This window comes from Leptopilina heterotoma, unplaced genomic scaffold (genome assembly GCF_015476425.1).
Source record: "Leptopilina heterotoma isolate Lh14 unplaced genomic scaffold, ASM1547642v1 Lhet_217, whole genome shotgun sequence".
Lineage (NCBI taxonomy): Eukaryota > Metazoa > Arthropoda > Insecta > Hymenoptera > Figitidae > Leptopilina > Leptopilina heterotoma.
The window spans coordinates 691,428-709,698 of NW_025110934.1; the positions used below are offsets into that span (position 1 = coordinate 691,428).

The 18,271-nt window shown below is 28.0% G+C and overlaps 2 protein-coding genes across 2 annotated transcripts; both read right to left on the reverse strand.

Moving 5' to 3' along the window:
• Nucleotides 1–8,272: 8,272 nt before the first annotated feature.
• LOC122501836 (protein PFC0760c-like) lies at nucleotides 8,273–9,178 on the reverse strand. The gene is made up of 3 exons (XM_043611599.1): nucleotides 9,122–9,178; nucleotides 8,815–9,043; nucleotides 8,273–8,698 (listed from the first exon to the last, which is right to left on the reverse strand). Exons 1-3 carry the CDS (start codon nucleotides 9,155–9,157, stop codon nucleotides 8,304–8,306), a joined length of 660 nt encoding a protein of 219 aa, XP_043467534.1. The 5' UTR covers nucleotides 9,158–9,178; the 3' UTR covers nucleotides 8,273–8,303.
• Nucleotides 9,179–9,273: 95 nt separating this feature from the next.
• On the reverse strand, nucleotides 9,274–12,500 carry LOC122501850 (cell wall protein IFF6-like). Its single transcript, XM_043611613.1, has 4 exons — nucleotides 11,812–12,500; nucleotides 11,001–11,201; nucleotides 9,639–10,292; nucleotides 9,274–9,371 (listed from the first exon to the last, which is right to left on the reverse strand). The coding sequence occupies exons 1-4, from the start codon at nucleotides 11,972–11,974 to the stop codon at nucleotides 9,274–9,276; spliced, it is 1,116 nt and encodes a 371-aa protein (XP_043467548.1). The 5' UTR covers nucleotides 11,975–12,500.
• Nucleotides 12,501–18,271: the final 5,771 nt, after the last annotated feature.

Sequence of the window (18,271 nt, forward strand, 5' to 3'; positions counted from 1 at the left end):
AATTGATAATTAAGTTTCGTCGCATAATGAAAGTCTATGTGTACACGGAAAGAAAAAGTCCGTCAACCATTAATGGATTAGTATATTACTTTGAGACGGGACACTTTTTCCGTTGATGGTTACTTAACTTTACTTAACGATTGAAAACGAGTCATGGATTGATTAGAATGCCAGTATGTGACCAATTGTTTTAGATTTAATGCTGAATTGTTATCAATGGCTGTTTGAATGTTTACGAATCATTAGTGAAAGTTTGTGAAACGTTAGTTGACTCGTATTCTAAATCGGCGCTCTTCACTAGCGCATTGTTGCGCAGTGTACCGATGCGCATTTCTTCCGGTTTCTCTATAGTCCATGTGTTTTTGCTGTCTGCTATACATATCCCTATATACTATTATGTGTAATGTGAATATTTAACTTAACTAACAATTTGCAGTTGAATTGCGTCTAGAAATTGACCTCGATGAAAATATATTTTCTTTTATATTTCTCGCTAATTAAAAAGTAGTTATTAGTGCAAAATCATTTCTCACAAGTTGTGAAAAATTTTGTTATTTGGTATATAAGAACAGTTTGCTTCTAAACTTAAAGTGTTATAAGTGTGCGTTTCTACGTGCAGTTATTATAAGTGCGAAAATGTGTTGGAAAATGTGTTGGTCTAAAGCGTCTAAGAGTGTAAATAAAATATCGGAACTGTGCAACGAAAAAAATGTGTTCATTCTGTACCAAATAGTGTCTAAAATTAGGGATAATTCTGAAAGAAGTTGAATTTTTTGAATGCTTTTAATAGTCATAGAAAATTTAATAGACAGTTTTCTAAATTTTAGTGAACGAGTTTTATATATTGATGACAGTTTTCTAAATTTTAGCAAGCAACTCGTCACTGATTGTGACTCAAAGTATGTTATCCATTGAATGATTTTGTGTCCCGTCTCAAAGTAATATACTAGTCTATTAATGATTGACGGACTTTTTCTTTCCGTGTACGTGACTTTTCGAAGTCATTTCTGTGGTCACAAGTATGGTAAACACATGTTGCATTGTCCTATGGAAAAGGACACTTGAGATATTTTTTATATTCTTTCAAGAATTTCTCGGTTTTATGACTACTCTAAAGAAACTAGAGATTACATTTTCTTTCGCTATTCCACTTGATTTATGACAATTCTAAGAAATGTTGATTTTCAAATACATTTTTGGAATTTGGAAACTATTAAACCGTAAAGTATTATATTTTACAATAGTCAAACTTTCTTGTTTAGTCTCGTCAATATTTGTCAAAAGTCGTAAGAAAATCCTAAAATAACCCTCACAGCACCGGGATATTCAGGATATCCCAGAGACGTCCTGGGCATATCGATTTGTTTTCGGAAGTTTGGATATCTCTGGGATATCCTAGGGACGTCCATGGATATCCAGAGGATAATCCAGGGATATCCAAACTTCCGAAAACAAATCGATATCCCCAGGACGTCTCTGGGATATCCTGAATATCCCAGTGCTGTGAGGGAATTAGATTATTAACGAAATTTTATTGTTTCGCGCTTCGATAACTCGTTAATCGATATATCGAAAAGTTAACGAGCGAGATGGCAGTCGCTCGTCACACTACTGAAGTAGTCACCTGGCAGGTAGGAAGTTTGGCGGTTGAATTCAAACAATAAAATATATTTCACTCAGTTTTTATTTAAAAAGAAGGTAAATTGTTTAATTATAAATTAACAGTCTTGATTAAGTCCTTTAATTTTAACAATATTGAACTTATAATTTCTTTCACAAGAAATACGTCTGATTAGAAGAAGAGAAAGAATTGATCTGCTTTGGCCTTCAAAAGCCACTTGAAACCTTTGCTGAACTCCCCCTCTAAGGCCCTTCTAAGAGAAAGTGGGGATAAAACAACGTGCGCATTTTCTAGTCCACTCTCAAAAGATTTACATACTAAGAAAAGATAGAAACTGAATTTTCTGTTGCATTCTATTTTTAGAATCTTTGGTCAGGCGACTTAAAATGAATCCTTTGTATATCTCAAGTTTATGTTTACTTCAAAATTTTAGAGTTGTTTAATAGAAAGAGGCTTCAAGAGTTCTTTGAAATTCAAAAGCCACTTGAAACCTTTGCTGAACTCCCTCTCTAAGGCCCTTCTAAGAGAAAGTGGGGATAAAACAACGTGCGCATTTTCTAGTCCACTCTCAAAAGATTTACATACTAAGAAAAGATAGAAACTGAATTTTCTGTTGCATTCTATTTTTAGAATCTTTGGTCAGGCGACTTAAAATGAATCCTTTGTATATCTCAAGTTTATGTTTACTTCAAAATTTTAGAGTTGTTTAATAGAAAGAGGCTTCAAGAGTTCTTTGAAATTGTATAATATTATTTTATGTTTGAGATATAATTTCATTTGTAATTGGAGTTTAGTTTAAATAATGGAATTTAAATAATATAAATAGTGAAAATAAAGAATGTAATAAATTATAATTTATAATTGTATTTTTGCAAAATATGATTAATTATTAATTATTTATATTTGATTTTGAATCTTCCCGCGTTTTACCATTAGGGTAGAGTTCTCAGCAAAGTTTTCGTATTTCTGTTGTTAGAATATGAAAGTGGCGTTTTTTACATTGTTAAATTCGACGATAACGTCACACATGCATATCCCCTAAAGCTGAGTCTCCAATAGGTGCCAATGTAGGTGCAAGTGCCAGTGCCAATCCCCAATACATTTTAAATGGGTTTAGCACTGGCACTGGCACTTGCACATGCATATTGGCACCTATTGGAGACTCAGCTTAAAGGTGCTTCTATACCTCCGGTGGATTCATAGAGGTAATATAAATAGAGTGGGGATGGTTTGCATGTATGCGTCCGCTTGATAGAAAGAGAAAGAAGATTTAGCACCAGTAGGTGTCTCTCTTGCGCTGGAGCTCATTGAAGGACAGATACTGGTGTTAAATCTTCTTTCTCCCTCCAACCCATTCTGTTTATGGCAGGACACTTCCCCCACACGCTGCCGCCTATACCTTCCCCACTCTATTTATAATATCTCTATGGGTGGATTGTCAAGCAATCGGCTCGATGAATTTTCACGGTCGGAAAATGTACTTTCATGGCGGGTATTTTTGAATAAGTAAATGTTGAAAAGGTTTTTACTTGAAAATTGATTTAAAAAAATGATTTTATCATAGAAATTCTTTTGAAATTTATGTTAAAAAACATGTTTTATTTTAAAAGTTATCAAATTTTAATTCAAACTGTTTTAATTTCCCAAAGAAGTGTAAAAAGCCTAATGTTTTTGAAATGCTAGTACAGACGGTACAGACTGTTTGTTATGAATGTACATAACCTAGCGTTGTGTTGTCTGTTCATTATTATTTAATACTAGCTGTCGTACCCGTCTTCGACGGGTTGTAGTTTCTGATAATACACTTAACAGTGTATCTACCAACCTAGAAAACCGGAAAATAGCCGGGAATTTGATTTGACAGGGAAAAAATAATAGTTAGTTACTATTGTCTATTTCATTAGGAAAATAATACCATTTGAAACAGTGACCGACTTTTTATTATCAAATTAGTTATTTTTAACTAATTCAAATGAAGAAAACAATATTTCTCAATTTGTAGTACTTTAATCAATATAATGTATTAAAATCAATCTAAAATTTTCTCCAGTTTTTTGAGTTATAGTACAGTCTAATTCGAACTAATTGTATAGCTAGTAGATCCAGTTTTTCTCTGTTACATTAAATTCCCTGATATTTTACGTCTTTTCTGGTTGGTAGACACCCTGTTAAATGTATTATTAAAAAAAAACCCGTCGAATAAACCAGGAAAAATTTGGACAAAGCCGGAAAATGTTTTAAACCAAAATAAACACCGTGTTTAACTTTTGTCTTTACATTGATCAAGTGATATTTCTAAAAGTTAAATCAGAGAGCCCACAAATACTACTGAATTAAGCTTTATAGCAATTGGTATCAATTATAATTTTTTTAATTTTTTGATATTCAAAACATTTTTATCCTTACATCTTCGTTATAAGAAAGTATTTTTGAAAAATTATGCTAAAATGTGACTAAATAACATGTAATATTCAATTATATAAAGTTTAAAAGCTATCCATATTTTTATATTTCCATTTTAGTTATAAAGTATTATTTTTTGCAAAATTATGCTAAAATGTTAATAAATAACATGTAATACTCAACTATAGAAAGTTTAGAAGCAATCCATGAAAAAATATAAAATTTAGAAATTATTTGTGTTAAATAAATTCATTTATTAGAGTCAAGTATTTATTTAATTAATCCAATTAAGATTTATTTGATTTAACTAAATAAAATTATTTAAACGAAATAAATTCTTATTAGATCGAAATAAAAACTTTTTAAATAAGATATTATTTTTCAAATAATTATAATTACTTGAATCATATAACTTTTTTTAGTGTAGCTATAGTAAACTAAAAGTTATTAATGTGAACGAACATTATCTATATTAATAAAATCAGATTACTATCTGTACATTGCTCCAAACTTGAAAATTTTTATATATTTTTTCGTTTTGAGACATTAGAATTCTAAAAATGTAAAAAAAAATTTCTGTCTGTCTGTTTCTGTCTGTATGCAAAACTTTGTTCGCGCATCAATTGAATACGGTTCAACCAATTAAAGTGAAATTTGGCAGTCTATTAGGTATTAACGTAACTTACAATAGTAGCCTTATCCGATTAAAAAATATTAACTTGAACGAAAGTTATGACATTTTTCCAAAAAATTCGAAAAATCAAAAAAATGCAAATTTTTTATCTTTTGTAAAATGAATGCAAAACTATCCTTAGCTAACTTTTTAAGATAAATACAACCCATTTCTACAATAAAATTTTTAAAAAAGACGTATTTTGAAATTTTTTTTCGTTTTTTTAGATCAACTTTTTTCTAAGAAAATAGTGATTTTTAATCTTTAAGCAAGCTTTTCAGGAAAAATTATTAAAGTTTTTATTTAAAGATCAGTATGTAAAGTAAGAAATTTGCTACATTAAACAAAAATAATTAAGCTAAATGCCATAAAAAAGAAGGAAAAATGTTGAATTTTAAGAAATTCGGTTTTTTGCATTTTTGCTATTTTTCCATAATTTTAGATTTTTTACCAAAGGGTGGAGATAACAAATTAGGTTAAGTATTTTTGAAGAGCCCAAAAATAATGAAGCCAAAAGCCATAAAAGAGAAGAAAAAATGTTGAATTTTAAGAAATTCGGTTTTTTGAATTTTTGCTAATTTTCCATAATTTTAGATTTTTTACCAAAGGGTGGAGACTATTAAATATAAGTAAAGTATTTTTGAAGAGTGCAAAAATAATGAAGCTTAATGATATAAAAGAGAAGAAAAAAATGTTAAATTTTAAGAAATTCGGTTTCTCGAATTTTTGATAATTTTTGATTTTTTGCTAAAGGGTGGAGACTATTCAAATAGTATAATCATACTACCGAAATAGCTAATGGTAACTAATTATTAATTTTCTGGTGAAATTAAATTCCCGGGTATTTTTGATTTTCCAGATTGGTAGAAACATTGTTAAATGTATTGGTAGAAACTAAAACCCGTCGAAGACGGGTACGACAGCTAGTGCTATATATTTTCAAAATTTTTAAAATTCAAAATTAATCTTTTGAAATAATTATTGTCATCAATTTTACTTAAATTTGATACAGGGTTAATTTTAGTATTTTTTATTACAATTTAGTCATCAGAATGAAATTTGAGTTTTTCATTTTTTGATCATTAATTAATATAATATAATAGCAATTTTGAATTCTGTGCAATATACTGACAAAAGTCTCATATTAACTATATGGATATTGTTAATATTCTGACCTAATAGAATGCTTTTAAGAAAGTAAACTTATGATTTCAACAACAAATTTTTATTGTTGACCTAAGAAATACAACCGTATAAAAATTAATTACAAAAAAATTTCAATTTTTAAACTTTTAATTTTTCAATATTTAAATCTAACACTTTTTATTTGTTATTCAAAATTTTATTATTCTGACGATTAAATCTTAATAAGAAACCACTAAAATTAACCCTGTACCAAGTTTAAGTACAATTCACTAAAGTATATGAAAAAACTAAAAATTTCGAATTTTCGAATTTTTGAAAAAATGGCATAACTTTCGTCCATATTAATATTTTTTAATCTACTATCGCTAGGATTTTAAGTTAGGCTAATGCCTAAAAGACTGCCAAGTTTTACTTCAAACGATCGAACCGTTTTTCCGTGATACGCGGTCGAAAATTTGCGGACATACATACACACATACACACATATACACATACACACATATACACATACACACATAATTTTCTTAATAGTATTTTCGCATTCCTTAGAGTGTAAAAAGAAGGAATATAATAGAAATTTTGAATTCTATGCAATGTACAGACAAAAGTCTGATTTTATTAATAAGGATAATAATAATTAAATCATTAAATTTAGAATATAATAATATCACAAGCACGACAACACAACTCTAGGTTATGTACATTCATAACAAACAGTCTGTACCGTCTGTACTAGCATTTCAAAAACATTAGGCTTTTTACACTTCTTTGGAAAATTAAAACATTTTGAATTAAAATTTGATAACTTTTAAAATAAAACATGTTTTTTAACATAAATTTCAAAAGAATTTCTATGATAAAATCATTTTTTAAAATAAATTTTGAAGTTAAAACCTTTTCAACATTTACTTATTCAAAAATACCCGCCATGAAAGTACATTTTCCGACCGTGAAAATTCATCGAGCCGATTGCTTGACCAATCCACCGGAGGTATAGAAGCACCTTAAAGGCGCTTGCACACTTCCAAAATTTTGGGCGAGCAGCGAATTTTCATGGCCTTGAAACTCATATTACTAAATATGATTGGCTCTACAAAAAGCTGCGTGAAAATGTACTTTGTCAGAGCCAATCATATTTAGTAATGTGCATTTCAAGGCCGTGAAAATTCGCTGCTCGCCTAAAAATTTGGAAGTGTGCAAGCGCCTTTAGGTAACTGCAAGAGAATATAATGGGGAGTTCTAAAAAAAGGTTTTTTTAATGTAATAATTTTAGAAAAAATGAATAATATAATATTATAAAATTATAAGAAAATTAAAAAATAAATAAAATAACAACAAGAGAAAACCCTGCGCAATATAATATAAAAATGTTAATATTTCTTGACGCCGTATTTTAATAATTATTTACATAAATATCCAACTTCCCTATATTAAATTTTGTTATAACATATTAATTATTAATTAATAATCAAAAACTATTAATTATTATTCTTTTTTAATTTAAAATTAAAATACACAGAAAATAATTTTTTTTAAATCCAACTACTTTGGGTAGTAAAGTGAATACGAAGAACTAGTTTAAATACACCCGCGTGGAAATAGAAAGTATGGGATAACTATGGATGAAGTTTTTTTAAGATTTCACCCAAGATTAATGTGCAGTGGCTCAACTATGGGTTTTGTCCAAATCCCATAGTTAAAGTTTGGCTGTCTATAAGTCCAACATTCGATGAAATTTCGCCGCAAGTTGTGCCATACTATGAGTCAAGAATGAAACAGTCGATGGAATTTCGCCGCTACTTGTGCCAAACTATGGGCAAAGTATGGGACTTTTTAAAATCACGTAATTTAATTGCGCAATTTAATTCAACTACAGATTAAACTGCATTTTTTTTAGACTTTCTTAATTTAATATGCGATTATAATATAAAAAAGAAAAAAGAGAGAAAAGAAAAGTTGAGAAAATAATATTTTCCACAATATTTGGTTTTTCAAATATCTATAATTTTGTAATTTCTGATCGAATTTAGTTTATAAATAGGAAAATCGAAGTTATGAGACTTTTAAAGTTACTCCTACATTTTTAAACAATTTTAAAAAGCCTTATTTTTTAAAAAGCTATGGTCAAAAACTTTTTTTTAAATTGAAATTGCAAAAAATATAGGTAAACTTTATGAATTGGAATAAAAATACTTTTATTTCATGTCTCCGAGAAGATCTAAAATTTAAAAGAAATTGAAGCCTGTCTTTAAATTTAAAAATTAAATAATACAATTTGGTAGTATTTAAATTATTAAATTAATTATTTTATTTAATATTAATATTAAATTAATATGGCTTAATATTAAATAGAAGAGAACGTTAATATAAGTATAGATTCAAGTGGTTTCTAGGTAGAACAAGCACTTTTTAAATAGTCTTTTAGCTATTTAAAAAAAGTAATGAAAATTGTAATGTAATTTAAAAAAATTTTGTTTTTTTCTTCTTTGGCTCTTCAAGATTTTTTCCATGTTCACTTTCATGCTCACTGTCATCCTCTTCATTCTCAGTATTCTTATCAAGTTCACTTTCTGATTCTTCTTCGCTATCGTTATCATCATTAGTAGTCTCGGAATGTTCACCATTCTCTGCAAAACTATTGTCGTCTTCATTCACTTCATCTTCGCTATTTTTTTCACGGTGACTATCTTTTTCATTTGTTTTTTTATTTATATCTTTTTCATTATCATTAACCTTTTCTATTTCTGAATGATCTTTTTTTCCACCTTTAGGATTTCTCAAAGTTCCACATTGATAATTTAAGACAGATCTAAATTCCACCTCAGTAAAATGTTTGTTTCTAACGTGCACATATTCTAAAATTTAAATATTATAATATTGAAAATTACAAAAAATTCTTGTTGTATTTACAAAAATGATTTAAAATTTCCTCTATAACTTATAAAAATCTATATTATATGAATATACTAACTATAGACATTAGCTCTTATATTTTCGGGAATTCCATTTCCTGTTTTTCCGAGCGCTGTCATAGTTTTTAATTTTTCAGGTCCTACTAATTCCAACATTAATTGACGAGTTAATTCCCTTGGCTTATGTCTATATCGCTTCATTAAAAACAGTTTATTTTCATTTATAAGGATATCCGATCCTTCAAACAATGGCGTCATATTAGATGTCTTTAAGGAATTTTCCATTATCTGTTATAACCAAATAAGTTAATTATAACGAAAACATATTTTAAAATATAGAATACAAATTTTAAATGCAGTACTCACAGAAGATATTACTTCACCATTTTGATTTAAGGACATTTTAGTAAATTTTAATAGTATCTCACAAAAATTGATAACTTCTGGTGTAACTAAAAAAAATTCCGAAAAATTATTATTATGCGCTAAATTTAAATCTTTAAATAATTTAAAATAATTCATTTTTTCTTACATTTTGCTTTCAGTTCATCGAAGAGCAAATTAATTGATTTCTCATGTTGTGTGGTATTATTTTGAGAATCTTCGTTTGTATTACCTAATATATTAAATTTTTTTGTCATTATTTTAAATTAATTAATTTTTCAAATATTTCACTAATAAAATAATTTCAATAATAAAAATATTTTAAATAATGTGATTAGATAAATTAAAGAAATAAATGATTTAATAGTATAGATTATAAATAAAGATAAATAGCTTAAATCACTCTTTAACAAATTTAAAACTGAGTATAATTCTATAAAAGAATAATTCTTTGGTTTTCCAAACACTATAAAATATGTAATTTTTTAATGTAAATTACCGGAATTTGATAGCTGTTCGGAAGTTGTAGATGATTCGGAAGAAAATTTTGACTTTGTAGACTTTTTGGAGTTTGATGCTAAATTTAAAGTTGCATGTAATTTGGAAGTTGAGGACAATTTTGACGTTAAAGGTGGTGTAGAAGTTAAAACTAATTTTGTTTTTTGGGGCAATTTGAAGCTTAATGACGATTTTGAATTTGAAGTCGATTTGAAAGTTGAATTTAATGCGGAAATTGAGGTCAATTTCGATGTTAAATTAAATTCAGTAGTTGAAGGCGATTCAGTAGTTGAAGGCGATTCAGTGGTTGAAGGCGATTCAATAGTTGAAGGCGATTCAGTAGTTGAAGACGATTCAATAATTGAAGGCGATTCAATAGTAAAAGGTGATTCAGTTGATGAAGGCGATTCAGAAGTTGAAGGTGATTTGGAAGTTGAACGTAACACAGAAGTTGTAGGCAATATCGATGTTGAAGGAGATTCTACAATTGAGAACATTTTGGAGATTTGTTTTTCATCAGTCTTATTCATCTTAACATTCTTTTTTCTCTTCAGTGCTAAATGAGCTTCGTCCCTTTTCATTTGATTTTCTAATTCTAATTTTTCTTTATTCTTCACACTCACACTTTTATTAGCGGTTTTCTTATCTGCATCCTCTGTAAAATTTTGAAAGATTTAATATAATTCTTCCACAAAGATTTTATATATCTATAAATTGGATAAAAGTTAAAAGAAAATAATATATTTAACAACCGCAAATTAATGAAAAATTAGAAATTTCTTTTTGTATAATTTTATTCGTTTGGGCTCTCATTCTCTTTTTCAGTGCTAAATGAACCTTGTCACTTTCACATTGACTTTTTAATTTTTTATCATTAATTTTTGTTATTTCTTCAGCTTTTGTTTGTTTACTATATTTTATATTATTGACACCATCACTTTGAACATCATTTATACAATCAAAATTAGTAGTTTCATCATGTTTATTATCTATACAAAATATATGGAAATAGTAGTAAAGATATAATATAAAAATTCTGAAAAATGTCATTTACAATTTACAATTTACTTTTAAAAAATTAAATATTCTCTAAAATTTTAATTACTTTTATTTTCGTGGAAATGTAAAAAAATTAAAATTTTAAATTTACATTAAAATTAAAAAATGTAAGTGTACATATTTAGAAAAAGTATTAAATTTAATTAACATTTAACTATTAAGTGAATATTGTTACTTCTATTTGTTTTCATTAATTTGCAAATTCTTATTTGCAAATGCATCGTTAAATTTATATTCCAATTTATTTAAAAATCCTTTTAGAAACACATAGAGTTAAAACATATTTATGTATTATTTAATTTACCACAAATTGGGTGCAGTGATGAAATTTTTTTTTCTAAAACTGATTTTGTTTGCTCTCTCATCTTCGTTTTTAATTTTAATTGAGCCTTCTCCTTCGTGGATTGAGTTTTTACTTTTCTGACATTTCTATTTTTCTTCTGTTCAGTCGTGGTCCCGTCTCTATTTACATTTCTGCTCATTTTTTCTAAAAAGTCTTTTGACTCTAAAATAGGTACATGAAAATTATAAATATTTTATTTACAAAATTAAAAACTCTATTTAAAATTATGTATTATTTTTTTCTACAGACTGTAGAAATAAGTAAGAGTGTTGCTATTATTTTTATAAGAATAATAATAATATTAATAATAATAATAATAAATTAAGAAAAATGTATATATATATGCTCCCGCAATGGGTAAAAAAGCCAAAAGAAGTAACGATAATGGAGAAAACTAAGATCGCAAAATAAATAAATGAGGGAGAAATATTTAAAAAATTAATAAAAAAAAGTTAAACTAAAAAGTAAATTGCAAATTATAAATGAAATTTTGCAGAAGTGAATAAAAAAAAAAAAAATAATAATAATAATAATAATAATAATAATAATAATAATAAAATAATAATAATATTAATAGAAATATTAACAATAATAATAATGAAATAATCATAATATTAATAAAAATATTAACAATAATAATAATAACAACAATGATAATAATACATTATTTGTAAATAATATAAAAATATATTATAAAATAACAGTAATAAGTTTTTTATAAAAAATAATATTATTTTAGTGACAATTGTAAATAAACATTATTATTGTTTACCACTCCTTTGAAGAAGAGTTGCTTTAAAAACTCCTTTTTTCGGATAGTCAATATCAAATATTTCTCCCTCATTTATTTCTTTTGCGCTTTCAGTTTCCTCCATTACTGTCACTTCATTTGGCTTTTTTACCCATTGCACGAGCATATACATTTTTGTTTCCATTATGTCAAAGTGAAGCTGCCTATATTTCAATGCTGTCAAATCTCGTTCACGAAACTTCGTTGTCAAGGGCAACGTAACATATAGACTTACATATGTTTTTTAAAAATCAAACTGCCTTTGTTTCGCCGCTAATTTCATCAAGTCAATGTCAAATTAAATCGAATCGAATTTTTTTGAAATTTCAATTTGCATTAATAAAGTCAATTTGTAATCTTTTGCTTTAAAATGCCACGAGTTCGAGATTTTGAATTATTTAGCAGAAAAACGCAATTGCGAATTGCCAACGATTTAACCGAAGATTCAGATTTTTCAGATTTTTCTAATTCAGTAAGTGTATGTAAAATTTTGAGAGCCAAATCCATGTTTTCCTGTTTTTAGAAATTAAGCGGTGATTTTTTATATTTAGACTGATGGTATTGGAGATAATGAAGCCTCAATAAGCGATAATTCTAATGTGAATATTCATAGTGACGAAAGCGAGATAACTGACGAAGGTATAAGATATATAGAAAACATTTTGATTATTCTATTAATTTTTATGAAACCAACGTTTGTTCGACGAAAAATATAATACGTAACAATTTCAATTTCCCCGCCTCAGATCCAATTTTTTTTTTCACTTTTACAAAAAATACTAATGTCCGGAATTATTAGAAATTATTTTCAAGTGGAACCAGGTCGGGGAGGGCAACGATTTTTACATTCTTTTCATCACGGATTTTTCGAAAATTCAGAAATTTCAAAACAATTTCTATTTCGCCACCTCAGATCCAATTTTTTTCCACATTTATTAAAAATACTAATGTCAGGAATCATAAGAAATTATTTTCAAGTGGAACCAGGTCGGGGAGGGCAATGATTTTGATTTTTTGTCACGGATTTTTCGAAAATTTAGAAATTTTGAAACAATTTCTATTTCCCCACCTCAGAACCAATTTTTTTTCCACATTTATTATAGATACTAATATTACAAGTCATTAGAAATTATTTTCAAGTGGAACAAGGTCGGGGAGGGCAACGATTTTGACATTTTTGTTGTCACTGATTTTTCGAAAATTCAGAAATTTCGAAACAATTTCTATTTCCCCGCCTCAGATCCAATTTTTTTTTTCACTTTTACAAAAAATACTAATGTCCGGAATTATTAGAAATTATTTTCAAGTGGAACCAGGTCGGGGAGGGCAACGATTTTTACATTCTTTTCATCACGGATTTTTCGAAAATTCAGAAATTTCAAAACAATTTCTATTTCGCCACCTCAGATCCAATTTTTTTTCCACATTTATTAAAAATACTAATGTCAGGAATCATAAGAAATTATTTTCAAGTGGAACCAGGTCGGGGAGGGCAATGATTTTGATTTTTTGTCACGGATTTTTCGAAAATTTAGAAATTTTGAAACAATTTCTATTTCCCCGCCTCAGAACCAATTTTTTTTCCACATTTATTATAGATACTAATATTACAAGTCATTAGAAATTATTTTCAAGTGGAACAAGGTCGGGGAGGGCAACGATTTTGACATTTTTGTTGTCACTGATTTTTCGAAAATTCAGAAATTTCGAAACAATTTCTATTTCCCCGCCTCAGATCCAATTTTTTTTCTACATTTATTAAAAATACTAATGTCAGGAATCATAAGAAATTATTTTCAACTGGAACCAGGTCGGGGAGGGCAATGATTTTGATTTTTTGTCGCGGATTTTTCGAAAAATCCGTGCCAAAAATCAAAATCGTTGTCCTCCCCGACCTGGTTCCACTTGAAAATAATTTCTAATGACTTCTAATATTAGTATCTATAATAAATGTGGAAAAAAAATTGGATCTGAGGCGGGGAAATTTTTACGTATTATATTTTTCGTCGAACAAACGTTGGTAACTTCAGTTTCATTAATTTTTTCACAAATCTCAACAAACATTTTTATCAATTTTTAAAATTAAAGATTAGCACACTTTAACGATTTAAATTGTGATTGGTTTAAAACTTTACAGGTAATTTTTCTAAATTTATAAGTACATACTCTTAATTTATATTATCATTTGAAGTACATACCGTAACGAAACTTTATCCGCTACGATAACATTTAAAATATTAAATGTTACTTCAATGTAACCAAAAAAATATTTCTGGATTTTTGTTAAAGTACACATTTAATTTATTAAATTAACATGTAAAATATATATGAAAAAATAAAAAATTATTCAACGTTAGCCGCACAGCACAAGATCTAGTGGAATCTGCACAATCTTCCTTTGTAAGTTTTAAAGAAGCTTCCTAGAAGCTCAAAATATGAGTCTAGAAAAAGCTACCTCTACACTTTCAAAGAAGGATTGGAAAGCTTCCCGGTATCCTCCAGGAAGATCTTGTGCTGTGTGAGTACCAATCACAATTTATTTTTGTTCTAATACAATTGACTAATTCAGTTCTCAATAAAAATACTCATTTTCTGAAAAATTTCTTTTATTAGGTTGGGATTATGAAGAAGTCGATTTAGATACTGAAATTGATTCGTCACAAGCAAGTAGTACTGATTATGATTCGAATAATGATGCTAATGAAACTGATGTAGATCTTGATAGTAACTCCGAGGCTAGCACTGATGGTGAAAATCCAAATGAATTTGAAGATAATAATGATATCGAAGATGATGATGATTTGCCACTATACGAGGGATCTCCAATTACTATAGGAGAAAGCATTTTAAGCATTCTTGCTCTAGTTTTAAAATTTTCCTTATCAGGCGTAGTTCTTGCGGGTATTCTACAACTAATTGCTTTGCATTGTCCCGAACCCAATTTTTGTAGAACTAGCTTGTACACATTTAAACAATATTTTGAGAATTTGCACACACCCGTTACGAGACATTATTATTGTCCAATTTGTTTAATTTTCCTTGATCAACAGGTTAGGCAATGTCCTCAATGTTTGGAAACAATAGATTCTAATTATTTCTTATCAATTTCTGTTAAAGATCAAATTCAAGCTCTTTATTTAAGAAGAGGTTTTCGAGATAAATTGAATTACCGATTTAATCGTGAAAAATTAGATCCGAATAATATTGAGGATATTTATGATGGGAGTGTATATAGGGATTTAAGTAAGCCTGGTGGATTTTTGGCAAACAGAAATAACATATCCTTGTCCTGGTACACTGACGGAGTGAAGGGTTTTAAAACATCGAAGTTTTCATTTTGGCCCTTTTATTTAATTATTAACGAACTGCCATATGAAGAAAGATTCAAAAAGGAAAATTTAATTTTAGCTGGTATGTGGTTTGGCGATGAAAAACCGTTTCCAAACTTATTTTTATCTCCTTTATATGACGAAATGCGCCAATTACATAACGGCATTGATGTGCGATTGTCAAATGATGAAGTGATACGTGTGAAGGGAATGATTATTTGTGGCTCCTGCGATCTTCCGGCAAAGGCGTTATTTCTAAACATGAAACAATATAATGGAAAATTTGGGTGTCACAGATGTTTGCAAGAAGGACAGAGATTGGGAAACCGGCAAGTGTATCCGTATAAAAAGAATGTTCTTCTGCGGAACGAAGATGAAACGTTAGAGCATGCTGAAAGTTTAAGTTTTGGAGTAAAAGGTCGAACCATATTGTCTAATTTAGTATATAAGTGGATAACAACTACATCACTCGACGCAATGCACATGGTTTTTATTGGTGTATTTAAATCATTGATGACTTTTTGGTTTGATCCTAATTTTGCTGGAAAACGTTATTCTATTCTCGAAACTGTGACTGTCGTGGATCAAAGAATTAAATCTCTCCTTCCACCAAACTTCATTCAAAGACGTTTACTATCAATAAAAAATAACATTAAACTTTGGAAAGCATCTATGTACAAAACGTTTTTCTTCTATTACTCTCTTCCAATTTTAGAAGATTTATTATCTGCCGATTACTTTGAACATTTACAATTACTAGTAGGTGCAATATACTTACTTTGTCAACCAAGCATTTCTCAAGAAATGTTAGACAATGCTACTCGAATGCTCAATGAATTTGTTTCTAGGTTTGCATACCTCTATGATTTGGAAAATATGACATGCAATGTTCATTCTCTTCTGCATTTACCTATGGTTGTTAAACTGTTGGGTCCACTGTTTGTTTATAATTGTTTTACTTTCGAAAATATTAACGGTATTCTGAAAAATTTAATTCATGGAAGCAAGTGCGCTCAGCTTCAAATGTATTTTGGTGCCTCCTTATTTATTAATACATTTACTTTACATAAGGAAATGCTAAATGTGGAAAGTAAATCTTATGCATTTTGTAAAAAGTTTTTATCTCCTACCAAGCAAATGAAACTGAGGCCTATAGGTGATTCTTTGTTTATAGTTGGTGGGCTCTCTAAAGTGCGCATCGACAATGAACTTTTAATGGGACTTATTGATCAAGGAATCGTAGCTACAAAGCATGTTATTTTTAAGAAATTATTAAAAAACAAGATATTATTTACTTCCGAAATATATACCAGGGCCAAATGTACAAATTCAAGTTTTGTAAAATATATTGATAATAATATATTCAAATTCGGAAGAATACACTTTTTTTTGAAAGTTGCGTATTGTGAATGTAGAAATGATTGTCAATGTCCAGCAAATTACTTCGTAGTTATAAAAAAAATTATAACAAATCTCGCTTACCCCTTGACTGTCTTACCAGAAATTGGCTTGAATTTTATACACCGAATCGAAAGTATTTCGAATGAAACTGATGTTTTAGATTTAAATTGTTTAAAAACTGTATGCTTTGAAAGTGAAATTATGCGAGAAAATGGACATATTGTACGGTATATTGCAGAACCTGTTAATACAATCGAAAACGAATAAGCTATTTAGATAATTATGAATTATTTTTGAAGAAGATAACAAAAAATATGATTATAGTTCAGTTTCAAAAAAGTGTCTTTCTTTTCTTATTTATGTTACATTAAAATTGGTCTTTAATAAAATTTGCTACTACTATACTACTAAAGTTTTCTCAAATTTTGTGTAATTTTAAACCCTTAGAAAAAAAATAACTTACTTTTCTAATTTTTTCACTTCATTTCAAAATTAAGAATTAATTAATGCATTCATTAATTAATTGTAAAAAATTTTAAGAATTTTTCTACTACTTATTATACTACAAATAAAATTTGAAATTTATAATTCCTTCTGAATACTAAATTTAAAATTTCATTATAAAAACGATTACAAAATTTTATACTATTTTATAGAAACTACAAGAAATTTATTTCTTCAAAATTATGTTTTCAGTAATCACCGAAAAAATTGGAAACGTTCAGTAAAATCCGACCCTATGATTAAATCTACTCTATAAATTTGAATATGTGAAAATTCACAAATTTGTAAGTTATAAGTCGCTCTCTCGTTCAATAAGTGCATATACATTTATAATAAGTGGAATTTCACTGTAAAAAATTCATTTATTCATAGGTGTACATGCACTTATTGATGGAAAAGACGACTTATAACGTATATTAAGTGTAATTTCACATATTCAGATTTAGAGAGTATTATTTTAAAAAGTCCCATACTTTGCCCATAGTTTGGCACAAGTAGCGGCGAAATTCCATCGACTGTTTCATTCTTGACTCATAGTATGGCACAACTTGCGGCGAAATTTCATCGAATGTTGGACTTATAGACAGCCAAACTTTAACTATGGGATTTGGACAAAACCCATAGTTGAGCCACTGCACATTAATCTTGGGTGAAATCTTAAAAAAACTTCATCCATAGTTATCCCATACTTTCTATTTCCACGCGGGCATTGAAAAAAAACTAATTTGATTCAATCAAATAACCGATTAATTGACTATTATAAATTAAATATTTAATTGAATCAAATAATATTTATTTGAGTCAATTAAATGTTAATTACTTCAAATACTGCAATTATTGGTTTAAATACTATTGAATTGCCTGCAATAAATATTATTTGTTTCAAGTAAATATTTAATTAATAATTAGTCAATTAATCGGTTATTTGAATCAAATAATTTTTTTTCAGTGTAATTACATGTTTACTTAGCACTGTTTGTATAGTTAATTTTACTATTTCTTTATGTAGTTAAAAATTTAGAATTCAGTTAACTAAGAAATGTAGTAAAATTGCAAAAACAACTACAAAATTTGATAGCACAAACTACATTCTTAATTCTTTTAACTACTTTTTGATAGTTAATACAAGTTTTGAATATTATTGGGGACTTATTGAACTAAGCAGAGTACTATCGGCCCAAAAAGAACTGGCCCCTGACTTTGAAAGC

What these genes read in the sequence shown, in the direction of transcription:
- LOC122501836 (XM_043611599.1), bottom strand. Translation starts at nt 9,157, where the DNA reads ATGTCCTTAAATCAAAATGGTGAAGTAATATCTTCT. An exon ending in ATGGTGAAGTAATATCTTCT is followed by an intron (nt 9,044 to 9,121) that starts GTGAGTACTGCA and finishes TGGTTATAACAG; the next exon opens with ATAATGGAAAATTCCTTAAA. An exon ending in TATAAGAGCTAATGTCTATA is followed by an intron (nt 8,699 to 8,814) that starts GTTAGTATATTC and finishes TTTAAATTTTAG; the next exon opens with AATATGTGCACGTTAGAAAC.
- LOC122501850 (XM_043611613.1), bottom strand. Translation starts at nt 11,974, where the DNA reads ATGGAAACAAAAATGTATATGCTCGTGCAATGGGTAAAAAAGCCAAAT. An exon ending in ATCACTGCACCCAATTTGTG is followed by an intron (nt 10,293 to 11,000) that starts GTAAATTAAATA and finishes AAAATTTTACAG; the next exon opens with AGGATGCAGATAAGAAAACC. An exon ending in CGAACAGCTATCAAATTCCG is followed by an intron (nt 9,372 to 9,638) that starts GTAATTTACATT and finishes TTAATATATTAG; the next exon opens with GTAATACAAACGAAGATTCT.